The sequence below is a fragment of the Amblyomma americanum genome, chromosome 6, assembly GCF_052857255.1.
Source record: "Amblyomma americanum isolate KBUSLIRL-KWMA chromosome 6, ASM5285725v1, whole genome shotgun sequence".
NCBI lineage: Eukaryota > Metazoa > Arthropoda > Arachnida > Ixodida > Ixodidae > Amblyomma > Amblyomma americanum.
In genome coordinates, this window is record NC_135502.1 from 98,597,132 (window position 1) to 98,612,219 (window position 15,088).

General features: G+C 45.7%; 1 protein-coding gene across 2 annotated transcripts in view; it reads left to right on the forward strand.

The window, feature by feature from the left end:
* Positions 1-15,088, forward strand: part of LOC144093913 (cubilin-like) — a 161,398-nt gene that overhangs the window by 43,478 nt on the left and 102,832 nt on the right. For both annotated transcript variants that reach the window (XM_077627663.1, XM_077627664.1), the window contains exons 19-21: positions 2,315-2,505; positions 8,207-8,363; positions 14,092-14,273. In XM_077627663.1, coding sequence (XP_077483789.1) covers positions 2,315-2,505; positions 8,207-8,363; positions 14,092-14,273 — 530 coding nt within the window. The remainder of the gene's footprint in view (positions 1-2,314; positions 2,506-8,206; positions 8,364-14,091; positions 14,274-15,088) is intronic.

A 15,088-nucleotide genomic window follows, 5' to 3' on the forward strand; every position in this document is an offset into this window, starting at 1 on the left:
AGGCAGAATATTTTGTGTAGTCCTCAAATTACTACCAATACACTTTTTCTCTCTGTGCCTCACTCTTTCATTACTGAATAAAATAACGTCAAGATTACAGAACGCAGCCTAATTCTGTGACAAATAGAGAAAATGGGTGTCTTGCTGCTAACAGAACGACAACGATCTTGACGTAAACAAGATGTGGTAACGCTGCTGTCACCGGCTGGGCAAAAGGGGGTAAAAACTGGGGTTACACAGCATACCAACACATTTGAACAAAAAACAGTCCTGTGCTTGTCGTTCGTCTATACATACCCGCCCCTGTTCACCTCTATGTGGCGCCGCTAATGTGCTCGCATTCGTGCCAAATTTCTGACGGAACCGTTTCGCGTACAGTCTTCCGAGTGCTGCAATACGTTTTCTCGTTGCATATAGCTTACATGTGCTAGTCAATTTGGAGGCTAGCTTACGTCAGGGATTCGTACAGACGACATATGCTGCTTAAATTGTATGCCTTCGCAAAGTTTCGTATCAGAACTGCGATGCAACTGTTCGTCGTGCAGTATTCCGGCCTGTGTCATGCATATAAACTCGTAGAAAAGAACTTTAATGCACGAACAAACATTACGCGTAAACAATGCACCCAGGGGCAGCAATGCATTCGCACTGCCACACGTAAACAGTCTAACTGCCCATGCTGAATTTTTTTTTCCTTTTGGTTGTGTGTCCGGCTTCTAAACATACTTTTATCATGATTTTAAGACGACAGATCTAAAATAAAGGCATTCAGCAACTGGTAACGAAAAGCCGCCATACACTATGTGTGGTCTGTGAAAGGAGAAAAATATTTTGGAACGTTTTGCTTACATGTGTTTTTATGTGCCGCACTCCCACCCTCTACCCTCGCTGGTGGTGAACCCCACGAGCACATATAGCCATGTTATAAATACACATCGCCGTTGAAAGGACGTTTCATAAGTTGGTCTTCAGTTCTAGGATGTATTAAGTTTGTGTGCATGTGCATGTGAAAGCAGAAATTTGCTTTGCAGACTTTCGTTTACGTAACCCCAGGTTTTTCCCAATGTTGGTCGCGGCGTCCGAGAGCGTCCTCTATGTTTCTAAACACGAATTCGGTTTTTTTTTTTTTGCGGTAGAAAGATAAATAATTTTGTTCCAGCAGTGAAACTTAAGAAGAAGAGAGACAGAACTAGTAAATAGCTCTAGACATGTTTTGCGCGTGTATACGCTTGATAGCCATGCATTTCGACCAACGTATACCAGGTGTTTAAGGGAAGCCAGCCACTAATTTTTAAAATATTGTTTTTGATGTGAAGAGAAGCTTGTTGCGGCATAGGAATACCACTGGTGATGGACGTCAAAAAACAGACGAATTATGTTAAATAGTAAATGAATAACTATCTAATAGTTAACATTTAACAGTTAGGAAAGGCACCCGATTGCAATTAGAAGTTTGCAGACGGCCGTTAGTAACAGCCATATCAGATTTTAGAATTTCGAAAACGCGACTACCCTCGCCGCTGTGGCTCAAATAATTTGCGCTATTATTGGCGCCATTCGAATACCACACACTTGTCGGAGGGCGCACAGCGACGTCAATAAAATCGCCCCAATCCATGACAAACGCACCCACGCGACAATTCTAAGCCCATCCCGTGCTGCAGTGCACCCCGCTCCTCGCCACTTCGCTGCTCCAGCGTGGGCGGGGCACAGAATGTCACGTTATACATACGTGCCTCACCTAGTGTCGCGATTTGATTGACGTCGCTGTGTACCCTCCTGCAAGCGCGCGGTTTTCGAATGGCAAAAGAAATAGCACGAATTAATCGCGCCACAACGATTAGAACAGTCACGTTTTCGGAATTCTTAAAGCTGATATGGGTAGTAATAGCGGCTGGCTACAAACGCCTAATTGCAATCAGGTGCCTATTAGTAATAGCTAAAAAGTTAACTATTAGAATTTAGTTCACTTTACTGGTTCAAAGGATTAGCCTGCTTTTGACGTCTGCCAACACTGGTATTGCTATGCCGCAAAAAAGATTCTCTTTATCTCAAGAACCCCACTAGTAAAAATTAATAACCAGCTTTATTGAAACACCTGGTAGGACACTGCTATCTGCTTTTGCACTTGGCCAAACGACAGCTGTACACAGACTTTTTTTTTTAAAAAATGATTGCCACATCTGCACGAGCCTGCCCAGCTTACAAAAATTTAAGCTGTACCACTAGGTGAGACTGCGGCAAAGTATTGTCTACCGTTGTACTGTATATAGTACGTTGCCTCGAACTCACGCCCGTGGTCCCTCACTCGCAGCCATTCAGGGCTGCGGCGGTGTGCTGTCACGTGACAAGGGCCGCTTCTCCTCGCCGGGCCACCCGAACCCGTATGAAAACGGACTGCTCTGCGAGTGGGAGATACGCGCCACTGCCGGAGAGCGGTTGCGGCTCCGCTTCGAGCGCTTCGAGCTCGAGAGCCATCCAAACTGCCGCTGGGACGCAGTCGAGGTATGGCGGCAACTATAGGACGCAGCCACGGCGCGTTGTTTGTTTGTTCCACATTCGAAGCCGCACTCGCCGAGCTTGTGTGCCTATCCTGTTCTACTCGCGAAGGCTCGTCACAGCGGGTTACTCGAGCTGCTGTTGTGTGGGACGGAGAAAACAGCGACGGCTCCAAATAACCGAACGTTGTCGAGAGCTCGCAAGAGCCAAAGAGGAACTTTAAGCACCCCCCCCCCACGTCCTAGGTATATGTAACAGATAATTAATTAATTTATTTATCATTACCTACAGCTTCCAAATGAGCATTATTGTAGGGGGAAAACATATAATATATCGGGTAGCACAGTGCAACATGAAAACGCAATGTTATGAATAAAAATATTGAGACAAAAACAAAGTATTCCCAAAAAAGTGGACATAAACGATATAAACGCAACAACAGGAAAAAAACCCTTGCAATTTATTTACAAAAATGTTCATATTAATATTACAGACGCAGTAAACTTCAGTTGAAAGTTTGCGCAACACTGTTTGCATCGTTCCTGTGTTGTTCCAAGTCATTTCAAGAGGGCAATTATGTATTACCATATTACAGACGTCTCAACATGTAGATGAAACTCGCAGGAAAAAAGGCTTCATGACGCTTACTTAAACAAAAACCTAGCTTGTTAAAACAAATACACCAAACCTAAAATCCTCGGGTGGCGCATTTAGAAGAATAGGAATTAACCAAATGTCCTCAATCCAGTACAGCGCCGTGGTGGCTCACTAGTTAGAGCGTTCGGATACTGAACCTGGCTACTGAACCGGAGTTCCCGCGAACCATATTCGAATGGAGGACACCTGCATCTTCAATTGTATGCCTTCCCCAGTCTTTAGGTGCGGTTGAGGAGTCCACCGAGATGTGAGGCAACATTGGGATGCTACCATTAGTCCTACAGTGATCCAGGTGGTGTCATACACACGTTTGCATGGGTGTGTGGGCTGTGTGTATGTGGGTAGATGTCAGTGCACCCAGGAAAGTAATGCTATCGCATTCGGCATGTAAGCAGTCTTCAGTGTCTCTGCCGAATTTTTTTTTTCACTGAGAACTGAGACTATTACTGCGCATTTCTTTTGCTGAAAACCAATTTTTTTATGTAAACTGAAATTTTTTTTAGGAAAGGAGGTAGTGCAATACCTGTCTCACCTATCTCCATTGTCTCACCTATCTCCGAGACCCAACCACTGTGCTGTGCAGTGGTGGTGGTGGTGGTAGTGGTTTTATTAAAAATAATAGTAAAAAGGAAGGAAAAGATTTTTGCTAGCCCCGGCATCTGCCATCAATAGTGAAGCACCTGAGCTGGGGCAGCGGAAAAAAAGGATAGCAGGCAGAATGGAGAAATGAAATAAAGAGGTCAGGGGACAGGAAGAGAGGATAGAGGGAGAAGTAATATGTACAAACTATTTAAACAATAAGAAATGTGTCCAGGTTGTGCGCGTGATTAGTTCATTTTAGAGGAATTAAATCACACACGCGCACAGCACTGTGATGGTTACAACTGGAGTGGGGCGTCCAGTTATTAATCGTTCAAGGTAGAACTCGCGGAGCGTTCGGTCACTGCGTGTAACTACCTGACGTAGAACAAACGGGACGTCAAGCCCGTGTGTTCGAGGAATGCACAGAGACTCACCAAAGTTCGCTCACGAGTGCGCGCACTGCCCTGCGGCCACAATAGCGTCTTGATGGAGTCTGCTAGTATGCCTTGCGCCCTATAGGCCGCGAGCATATCGCGACGAGCATCGGCGAACGCGGCACAGTGAAGCAGCAGGTGTTCTAGTGTTTCCACTGCACCGCATCCGTCACACACATCACTCGTGTTTCCACTGCACCGCATCCGTCACACACATCACTCGTGCAGTAAGGGATGGAATAAAGGAGGGAGTGAAATAAGAAAGGAGGAAAGAGGTGCCTTAGTGGAGGTCTCCAAAATAATTTATGGAGGAAAAACGCTAAGGCGCCCGTGTGCTGTGCGATGTCAATGCAGGTTAAAGATCCCCAGGTGGTCGAAAATATTCCGGAGCCCTCCACTACTGCCCCTCTTTCTTCCTTTCTTCCTTCACGCCCTCCTTTATCTCTTCCCTTAAGGCGCGGTTCAGGTGTCCAACGGTATATGAGGCAGATACTGTGCCATTTCCTTTCCCAAAACAAAACATTAAAACCAAACCACCTGGGAATCGAACATATGCTGGCTATCACCTATCACCGCTGCATTTATTCCCAGTGAGGGAGGCAATGAATCTTTCGGAAGAGTTTCCGTCTCTTCTCTCTGAAAATGATTTAAGAAAAAATATTTGTCTTTATATGTTCATTAATGATCAAAAAACTGCAAAATGATCAGAAAACTGCAATCCCGTTTCCGTTTTGTTCTGGTTATTCTCAGTGCACAAAAAACGTGCCTGTGACTGTTCTAAAATTTGAAGTCATTCACCATAACAAGTTAAAGGTATACTGCTGCAGACCTCCGAAGGAAAAAACTGAAGTCTCTGAACATCTCGCAGGCTTTTCTTTGCGCTACTCAAAAAATGTTTCTTTTTTTTTTCCTACGATCATTCATCACGTTTGTGCGAGTGGCTAAAAGAAACAGGCTTCAGGTAGGAGAGTGTAAGGCTCAGTTTCTTTTGCGAAAACACTCCCATGCTTCATTCACAATGTGAAACCACATCGTGTCTGGTTGCATTGTTAGAAAGTATGTATGCATATTATTGCCAGGAAGAGGGGAATGGAAAGTGCACAGGCCTGCTCACTGGCTCAAGCGGAGCCACAATCGCTACCACGTGCAGATAGTAGGAGAGTTGAAAGATGAGATATAAAGACAGGATAGCACAGACGCGCTAAAGACAAGGCCGATCCCGGAGGTAGTGCAATACCGGGCCAACCGGTGGCGGGAGTGAAGCATCCTTCACTCTCCGCCACATTTCCAAAAATAAGTCCATTGGACCCGTAACAGATACTCGACGGGGTCCGGACATTCGCACATTCGGACATTCGCAAAAGTAATTGGCACGTCACATGCACATCATGCGCAATTCATGAGTTTCTAGAATGAATAAATGAAAGGCGAAAGGGAGGGTGACGAGGATTGGTTAAGATATACTTAATTTCCGGGCTATATTCCGCGGACTACACATATTTAAAAGCTTAAATTTGGGGTCATGCGAGCTATCTATAAGTGCGCACTATACATTATTATTTATTTATTTAGGACGCTAAATGTGCCGCACGGCATAAAAGGTGATGCCATTAATGTACGTTATTACGTTCATACGTTACAAAAAGGCATGGAGTCCAGTAAGATGTAAAAAGTCACATAATCCTCGGGCATAAATGACAAATGATCTGAAAAGATAAAATCACTATACGTGATTTTATCTTTTCAGATCATTTGTCAGAGCTGGAAAAGCCCACCGGTGGCTATGAAAGAAAAAGAAATGTGCCCTGACTGGGCGCGTACGACATGCTACCATTCTAAATAATAGTGAAATCAGCTCTAATAACCAATCAACTTCGATATGCAAACACGCACTTATACTTCTTAACTATAAAATGCTCGCTTACTCATAGTATACTACTTGCGGACAACCTAAAAAACTTACTTTCAGCAAAAATTTGTCCCTGCGGACTATACACTGGGTGCGCACTATTTAAGCAAGGATATTTTATTTTTAGCTGAAATTTGCCCTTACAGCCAATACACCGGGTGCGGGCTGTAGTCCGGAAATTACGGTATTTAGAAGGAAGCCAACAGTCCTTGATGCCACGAACGACATGTGGAATATTTCTTTTTTATACTACTTTATTGCGACTTTTATCGATCAGATGGTAATTAAATGGGGGAAGTATTTTAAATATAAGATCATTTAGAATGAATTAGAACAGACAGTCACATGCCGCAGGTGGGATCCGGTCCACGACCATCACATGTCGCGTGCAGTGCTCTGCCAACTAAACTACGGTGTCGGCTGTTTCATCACCTGTTAGTTTCGAAGACATTTATTTTATGCATAACCAATTTACTACATTGTCGAAAAGAAAAAAGAAAAGAAGCTCTACAAAAATAAGCGCTATTTTGCCACATGCAAGACGCGCGCAGCTTAAATTGACAACCTTAACCGTTCGTATTGTCTTTAACTCGGTCCTTGTCAATCTAAGCAGCGCACATATTGCATATGATCATGATCCAGCTAGCCCAATCCCAAGCACTGCAATTTGGCGTGTGTCGGCTGTGTTTAACTGCTTCACTTTACCTGTGTCTGTATCGTCCATCAGGCTATAGTGATGCCAGGGCTGAGGTAAGATCTTGAAAACAAATTACCGAAACTATTACTATGGAAGATGATAACAGATACTATCACTCTATTTTGTGATGTGTTAGCCTTAGAGTGGCCATTATCGCAAAAAGTGTCCACCACTGATGTGTGAAGCTATGGTCCCCCTCTCTTTTTCAAAGGAGAGGACGAGAAGTAAGGAGGGTCGGAGAGGGAGGGAAAGAACGAGTGGCTGGGAGGCGCTGGGTGGACTTGCACAGCTTCTATTCAGACTATAGTGTAGTAGCTGTTCAGGAAATGTTCTCCAAAGCAACTCGCAATGTTACACGCAAGTGTTAATGCCCTGAGAGATTGCGTCGGGCCTTCTTAGCCGAATGTCTCTATTTGCATGGCTTCCTAAAACTGATGCAAAGTGTCACACTGCTGATTTTTTGTTAATGCGAGGCGTTTTCTTGTCCCTGTGCTCATACCAGTAGCCTCTTTTAATATCTAGATTTAGTGCAGTATCATACTAGGCGGATTTTTCAACTTAGGTGACTCAGTGGCTTTGGCGTTCGGCTGCTGACCCGAAACACACGGGTTCGATCCTGGCCGCAGCGGTCGTATTTCGATTTAGGCAAAATTCTAGAGGCCCATGTACTTGTGCGACGTCAGTCCACATTAAAGATCCCCAGGCAGTCGAAATTTCTGGAGCCCTTCACAACAACGTCCCCTCATAGCATGAATCGCTTTGGAACGATAACCCCCCCCCCCCCCCCCCAAAAAAAAAAAGAAAAACAATTTGGGGCATACATACGTTCCTGTAGCCTGCTTTGCGGCAGGCGGCCCACATGCCCACCACATCGTGGGCAACCTGCCAGGTGTGCACACTTCGCAGGTCTTCACCTGGGAGTCTCATTTCTCCATGTGATAAACGCCCGCTCACTGTGGCACAGTGCAGTTAGCTGGCAGAGAAGTAGAAAGAACATATGCTACGGTTGTGTCGCAAACCTTCACCTGGGTGAAGGGTACGCCCGATTGAAGTCCTTGACGGTAAAGGCCTTATTGTCAAAGGCGTTTAAGTTAAAGGTCTTATCGCAAAGGTCCTCAAGGTGAAGGCCTTCACAGTAAATGCCTTCCAGGAGAACGCCATATAGGTATAAGGCACTTAGGCCAAAAGCCTTTCTGGTAATGGCCTTTTGATCAACGTCTTTAGCATGAAAGGACCTTAACTGCTTACACACAGTAACTAGTGATACTGCACTATATTCCGCGCTAAGCCATGCTAAACCGTCTGCTAATCTTCGTTTTCTGTTTTGTTTTCTTTGTTTACTTTTTCCTCTTTTTAACATCGTGGTTTCCGAAGCACACCTTCAGTTGTTTCCTCTCCCGTTTCCCCCGAATGTAACCCTCCTCGCAGGTCTTTGATGGCAGCGACGACCGCTCTCCTCTCCTACGCCGCGCGTGCGGCGACAGCCTGCCTCCTCCCGTGACCTCGACAGGAAGCACGCTGTACGTCCGCTTCAAGACGGACGAGAACACACGGTTGCAGGGCTTCAGCGCCATCTACGAGACAGGTGAGGTGGTGTTCGGCAGTCGCAATCACTATTCCTTTGCGCTCGCAGAGGACGCACGTCTGACCTCCGTCTGTTGTGCAAAAACCAGGTTCCATTGGCACTCGCGGGACCATCAGCGTCCAATGAATCGCAAACACAGAAACACAAAAACATAGAGGAACATCTAATTACCTTATGCGCTGGCAGTAGAGGCTGTCGATCAGTTCAGTTCAGTCTCCCTACCCCCTCTCAGGCTCGGCCGAAGCCTAAGCCCGATCAGGTGGAGAGGCCGTCGGCTGAGAACGGTGTAGCTGATGCTTCACGGCCTCAGCCACCATGCGGGTTGCTTTGCGCTGCGCATTGGAGTCCTCGCTCCGCAGCAGCGCCTCCCAGGCTTCAAAACTAGTTATGTCTTGTTTAGCCCCTGGTGAGCTAAGACATTCCCAAGTAATGTGGTTTAGCGTACCCCTTGCCCCACAGTCACTGCATTTTTCGTCATCTGGGTTTTTAGCAATTTTGGCTGGCGATATGTATACCCCTGCCTGGATCCTCCTCCAGATGTAAGCCTCTTTGTGACTAAGGGATACGTCCGGAGGAGGGTATACTCTTCTTTCTAATTTGTAATTATCCGTAATTTCCTGGTATGTGATTGGGGCATCCTTAAGATTATTGCAGATGGGTTGCTCCGCTGCTGCCCGGATGTAGGTTACTCGGGCTCGCAGGTGCGCGGCCTCGTTACCAGCTATTTTCTCATGTGCTGGTATCCAGAATAGTGAAGCGAACCTGTTTTGGCATGCTGTCCAGAATGTGTTTGGCTTCCCAAGAGACCAAGCCCTTACTAAAATTTCTGACAGCGAACTTACTGTCGCAAAGAATGTATCCTGCATTAGATTCTGCCAGGGCGAGCGCCACCGCCACTTCTTCAGCAGTTTCTGTGTTCTGGAAACTGACTGAGGCTGTGATCAGGGGTTTTCCCTGACCATCTACAACGGCCGAAACCGCAGCCGTCTCTGGTCCCCCAGCGGCATCCACGTATGCTACCTCCTCGGCAGGCAGCTCTCTGAACTTTTTAACAATAGCCTTGGCCCTATGTTGTCTTCTATCTTTGTTGAACTGAGGGTGCATGTTTTTCGGTATAGTGGGAATTTTGATTTTCCATTTACCGGAAGTGCCATCACTTCCGGTCTGGGCAGGTCACTTCCGTTCTGATAACGACCCTCCAGTCAAAGGGAACTGTAGGCCCTGGTGACACAACTTCACTCCAGCCAACAGTGAATTTTTATGAACGTCGACACACTTCTTCCTCGATACAGCTTTCATCAAAAATGTAAGTTCCTGGGGAGAAAACACAGCCAGTGTTCGCGCCATCGACGTGAATACGAATTGCGCTCCTCATAAGCCTTCTTCAGCTAAAATCTTGTCGTTAATTTCTTCGAGTTTCAGTTCTCTTATACACGTTTCATTCGATGCTCACGGCACGAGTGCGCATGACTTGTGCACGGCGAGCATGTTCACCAAGAACTGGTGCATTGAACTGTGGCCCACATGTCTCTCTTTTGTGCCAGTAATGAAGAGAAGCGACTTAGGACCTTCTCTTGGTTTGCGACAGAACCGCAGCCTATGTTCTTTTTTCTCGACTGTCAACTAACTGTACCGAGCTAGTGAGCGGGCCTTTATCACATGAAGAAATGAGGTTCCTAAAAATTGGGTTCCTGTAGAATTAACGAGCACATTTGCATCTTTGTACTTACAGAATAGAAGCGAAATGGAAAATTCTGGCATTAGTTGCTGCGTGTTTGTTTTGTTCGGCAAAATTTTATTCAGCATCGGCATAGTCTCAAGTTTCGGAATAGCCTCAAGCATAGCAGTTTTTTTATGTTTTAGTTTGGTTTTGCTAGGAAGACGAGTTCTTCGCGGCGGTGGAGAATACCTGCAAAGATCAACAATGATTAACTCCAATGCTTCTGGCAGACGCAATTCACTGACTGCTTTGTCTGGGACTAAAGCTTTTAGTTCGAAGATTTTTAAAAAATTCTTATTAATCTTTTCAATCAAGCCAATCACACCTCAGGAATTAGATAGAAGACGCAGCTTCGCAAACTTTCTCGCAAAACAACACTTGGGAACATTTTTCTCGTGTTCTGCCTGAAAATACAGGAAATATTATGTAAATAATACGTCCTCGTACTTTATGCAAAACCTCTATGCATAACGTGGAGCCTAACGAGAAGGCTTGAACTTACATTGAGGATAACCAAGCGAGCTACGGAAAAGAAGAATATAAGTGTAATGTTAAGATATAGGAAGAGGGCAGAGTTGGTGGGGAAACAAACGCAGGTTAATGGCATCCCAGTAATACTTCTAAAACTATGCTTTACTTTCACTCGCACTTCTCGCATTCCCACCACTCATATCCTCAATAACGATTCTGTCGAACTTATAACTACTTACAAGTACCTCGGAATTCATCTGCAATCAGACTTAACCTCGCTTAACCACATTAATCTAAGTTTAGCATCCACCAACCGCTCACCCGGCCTACTAAAGCATAACCTCAGACTGGCTCCCTCGCAAATGAAAAAAACTCGCGTTCATCGCACTCATTCATCCGAAGATTGAATATGCATCAGCCATCTGGCATCGTGATCAAGCCTATCTCGTTGCTAACATTAAGTCCTTGCAGAACCGTGCTGCGCGTTTTATTTTTTCAGACTACTGACATACCACCAACGTCACGGCCTTAAAAAATCGTGCCGAATTCGAAGACTTGTCTTACCGCCATAAACTACCACGACTAGCAATTTTCCATAAACTGTATCACCATCCTTCTCTCCACCACGAATTTTTCTAATCACCATCAACCTTCTTTCCGCGGCTCGACCATTCACACAAAGTTAAACTCATCGCGTGTCGTTCATCTGAATTTGTGAAGTCATTCATACCGCGCACTGTCATAGAGTGGAACAATTTACCAGCGCGCATAGCCATTAAATCTAATGCCTCCACATTTATTGATCTCATCCGCAGTGACGTTGGCATTTGAAATGTTTGAAACGTTTGAAATCTTTAAATATTTTTTTCTAGTTGCTGTACTTTTGCAACTACATCCGTTCCTTTCGTGCCTCATATGTACACTGTAGTATTTTTTGTTTCTGCTATGCCTAATCGTTTGCTTTAAACCTTATATGTAATTTGTATTCTATTGTTTTTTATCACCGGCTTCTTTATTTACGCTCTGGTGCTTAATTATTTTTCCCCGTTATGCCTAGCCTGTTTGTCGTTCCTTTGCTTGTTAGTGATGTTCCTTGTACATGTTTTTACACTGACCCCCCTCTATGTAATACCCTCAAAGGACGGCCTTTGGGTGTATGCTGAATAAATAAATAAGGTCAAGAGGAAGAAATGGGCTTGGGCAGGGCATGTAATGCGAAGGAAAGATAACCGTTAGTCGTTAAGGATGACGTACTGGATTTCAAGAGCAGGCATTGGGCGGCAGGAAGTTAGGTGCCCGTACAAGATAAAGAAGCCTGATGGGATGAGGTGGCCGCAGCTGGCAAAATACGGGGTAAATTGGAGAGGTATGGGAGAGGCCTTTGCCCTGCAGTGGACATAGTCAGGCGTATGATGATGATGATGATGATGATGGCGACTGTAACGAGGCAAAGGTGGTGGACTGGGAGTGCACCTCACTAAATGCAGAAGAGACACTGATCGGCCCCGGTGCAGATCGCTAGCACGGCAAATCCGACGTCCTGTAAAGGAGGCACACTGAAGACGAGGCAATGTGCTTGAGCTCAGACATGTGGCAAAACAAAAACGCACCCTCGTTTTTCCTTAGCTTTTGACCAAGGTGTTATCTGATGTGTCGAGATGGATCATGGTGTTGCCTCCGATGCTCACTAGTCACAGCGCACAAGATTTCGCAGCAGACGCCAAGACAGCGTCTTCCCTATTCCAACGCCACTCACATCCCACGCTTTGCTATGGGAATTCTTTAGGCGTTTCTGTTCGTTTACTTGCGGTAGCTTTCTTGTGGTTGCGTCGCTAATTATGATAGGGTTCGATTTCTCACTACGCACATGGAACATGCACGATGGTTCAATGATGGGAGATGGACAAAAAAAGACAGTAAAAAAAGATGTGTGAAACCGGTGGATTTTGCTGCCGTATATACAGGCAAGGTATCTTCGAAACCCTAGCTGCTTTGGACGGAAATATAATTTGCTCTAATTTTCAGTTACTTGTGCTTGATTGCCTGAGTCTTATGCAGTGAGAAATGTATCACGATAACACTTTGGACATTACTATCGTCAGAGCCATGTGACAAGTGTGACCCACTGGTTACACTGGTCACATTGGTCACACTGGCAAGTTAATCTTTGCAGTGCCAATGTTTCTTTTTTGTTTAGGCCTGCACTCTTGGTCACAGACGTTTACATCATCTCCCGACTATCCACGTATTTCCACTGCTTTGAGCCGTAGCAATATCAAACGATGACTATTAAATCGAGATCTTAACTTATGATAACAGTATTAAAAGCAGTGCGCAGAGCACTAACAGCTACTCTAAATTTCGGTGTGCCTCTGTTCACTTCTGTATGCGTAACGGTCACAGGTTTAGTGCTCGAGTTTGCAACATGGCGGTGTCTACTTGTTGACAAAAACGAACTAAATGCGGGCCCTTTGGTATTTTCCATTGTTCATGTGCATAGGGCTGTTAAGGCAAAGGTTAAATATACCAAGTTGTAGGGCGACATAGCTGCCTCTTCATAGGCTTTTATCAATTTTAAGCATGTTTTTTTTTTCCTGCCGGCTCGTCATGCACATAATAGCTGCCTAAAAACTGACAAATGCTGCTACTGGTCCATTGAGGTATCTTTGGTACAAAGCAAGCAAAAATTTTGGTAAGCATTCAAATTGCCTAGCTGCTTCGGGTTTGGCTTGTAGAGTTGCCCACGATACTTGACGTTTAATAATAATAATTGGTTTTTTGAGGAAAGGAAATGGCGCAGTATCTGTCTCATATATCGCTGGACACCTGAACCGCGCCGTAAGGGAAGGGACAAGGGAGGGAGTGAAAGAAGAAAGGAAGAAGGAGGTGCCGTAGTGGAGGGCTCCGGAATAATTTCGACCACCTGGGGATCTTTAACGACATCGCACAGCGCACGGGCGCCTTAGCGTTTTTCCTCCATAAAAACGCAGCCGCCGCGGTCGGGTTCGAACCCGGGGACTCCGGATCAGTAGTCGAGCGCCCTAACCACTGAGCCACCGCGGCGGGTCTACTTGACGTTTGTCGGTTTATATTTTCCCAATCGTCGAAGCCCTCCCTCTCCCTTCACATTCTCACTGTCCTACCATTTCCGCCGCCGCGGTGGCTAAGTGGTTATGGCGCTCGGCTGCTGACCCGATAGACGCTGGTTCGATCCCGGCCGCGGCGGCCGAATTTCGATGGAGGCGAAATTCTAGAGGCTCGTGTACTGTGCGATGTAAGTGCACGTTAAAGAACCCCAGGTGGTCGAAATTTCCGGAGCCCTTCACTACGGCATCTCTCATAGCCTGAGTTGCTTTGGGACGTTAAACCCCTATAAAACCTAACCATTTCCACATCACACTCACCCGGCGGCAAGTTTTAAGTGAGCTACAACTTAGTCTGACGTGGAGCATCTGGCATAGCCTCTGTACATACCACTGTACTGTCGTTTCTGACCTATGGTGCGTTCCTCCTTGTGACCTCCTCCCGCTGTTGCAGTGTGCGGAGGTCGCTGGACCGGACTCCAAGGCGAACTGACCTCTCCGCGCTACCCGTCCGTGTATCCCCGCAATCGCCACTGCAACTACACCATCCAGGTGCCGCCGGGAAACGTCATCAAGCTGGCCGTCCAAACCTTCGACGTCGAAAACGACGAATACTGCAACTACGACTACCTCGAGGTGGGCGCAAGGGCGACCATCGCAAAAAGAGCTGTAGGAAACGCGTTAGGACTCGAGAAATTGGAGCCCAATATGTTTTGAAAGTTTCCTCTTTTTTTTTTCGACGCATCCACTCACCAGTTTCTACGTGGATTCGTAATAACGATTCCGGCTCGATCGACGAATTCTGACCGGTGACCTTTAGTGCTTCCAGTTACTACCGCTCTTATAAATTGGTATATTTTTTTTTTCAAAACAGCGTACGAAGTAGGAGGCGCAAAGAAAAGAACACCCACTAGGAGCACTTATTTTCTTTCTCTTGTGTGTTCAATTTTTTCGGTGTTTTTATGAAAATGGATTGTTACCAACTGGCCCAACTCGCTTTGCTGCTACATCTAAAAAATGTGAATAAGGAGGGGAGGAGCCGAGTCCTTGCGATACCTTGTACGACTACGCGTATACTATCCCTGTCCTTGTAGGAACAAATCGCCATCAGTGCGCTTTATTTTATGCGTACGCACGCCTTCCGATAGCCCTTCGGAAATGGGCACTAGTACCGCGCAGTTTTTGTCTAATTTATGCTTGTGCATCACTTGTGATAAGTTAAATGCTGAGACTCATCTCAGCTAGCTCATGCCAGGTTCATGTCCTGGAATAGACGAGGTCTAAAGCTAAGGCCTATTTATTTATTTGTTTCACTACACTGCGGGCCTAAATCTCGGCCCTTCCGGCGACGCACCATGTTGCGACCACTTGCTCTATACGGACGCCAACACAAATTCGCTATGAAATGTAAATAGTAGAGACATGAACGTATGCGTTTCGGTATCAGTGCG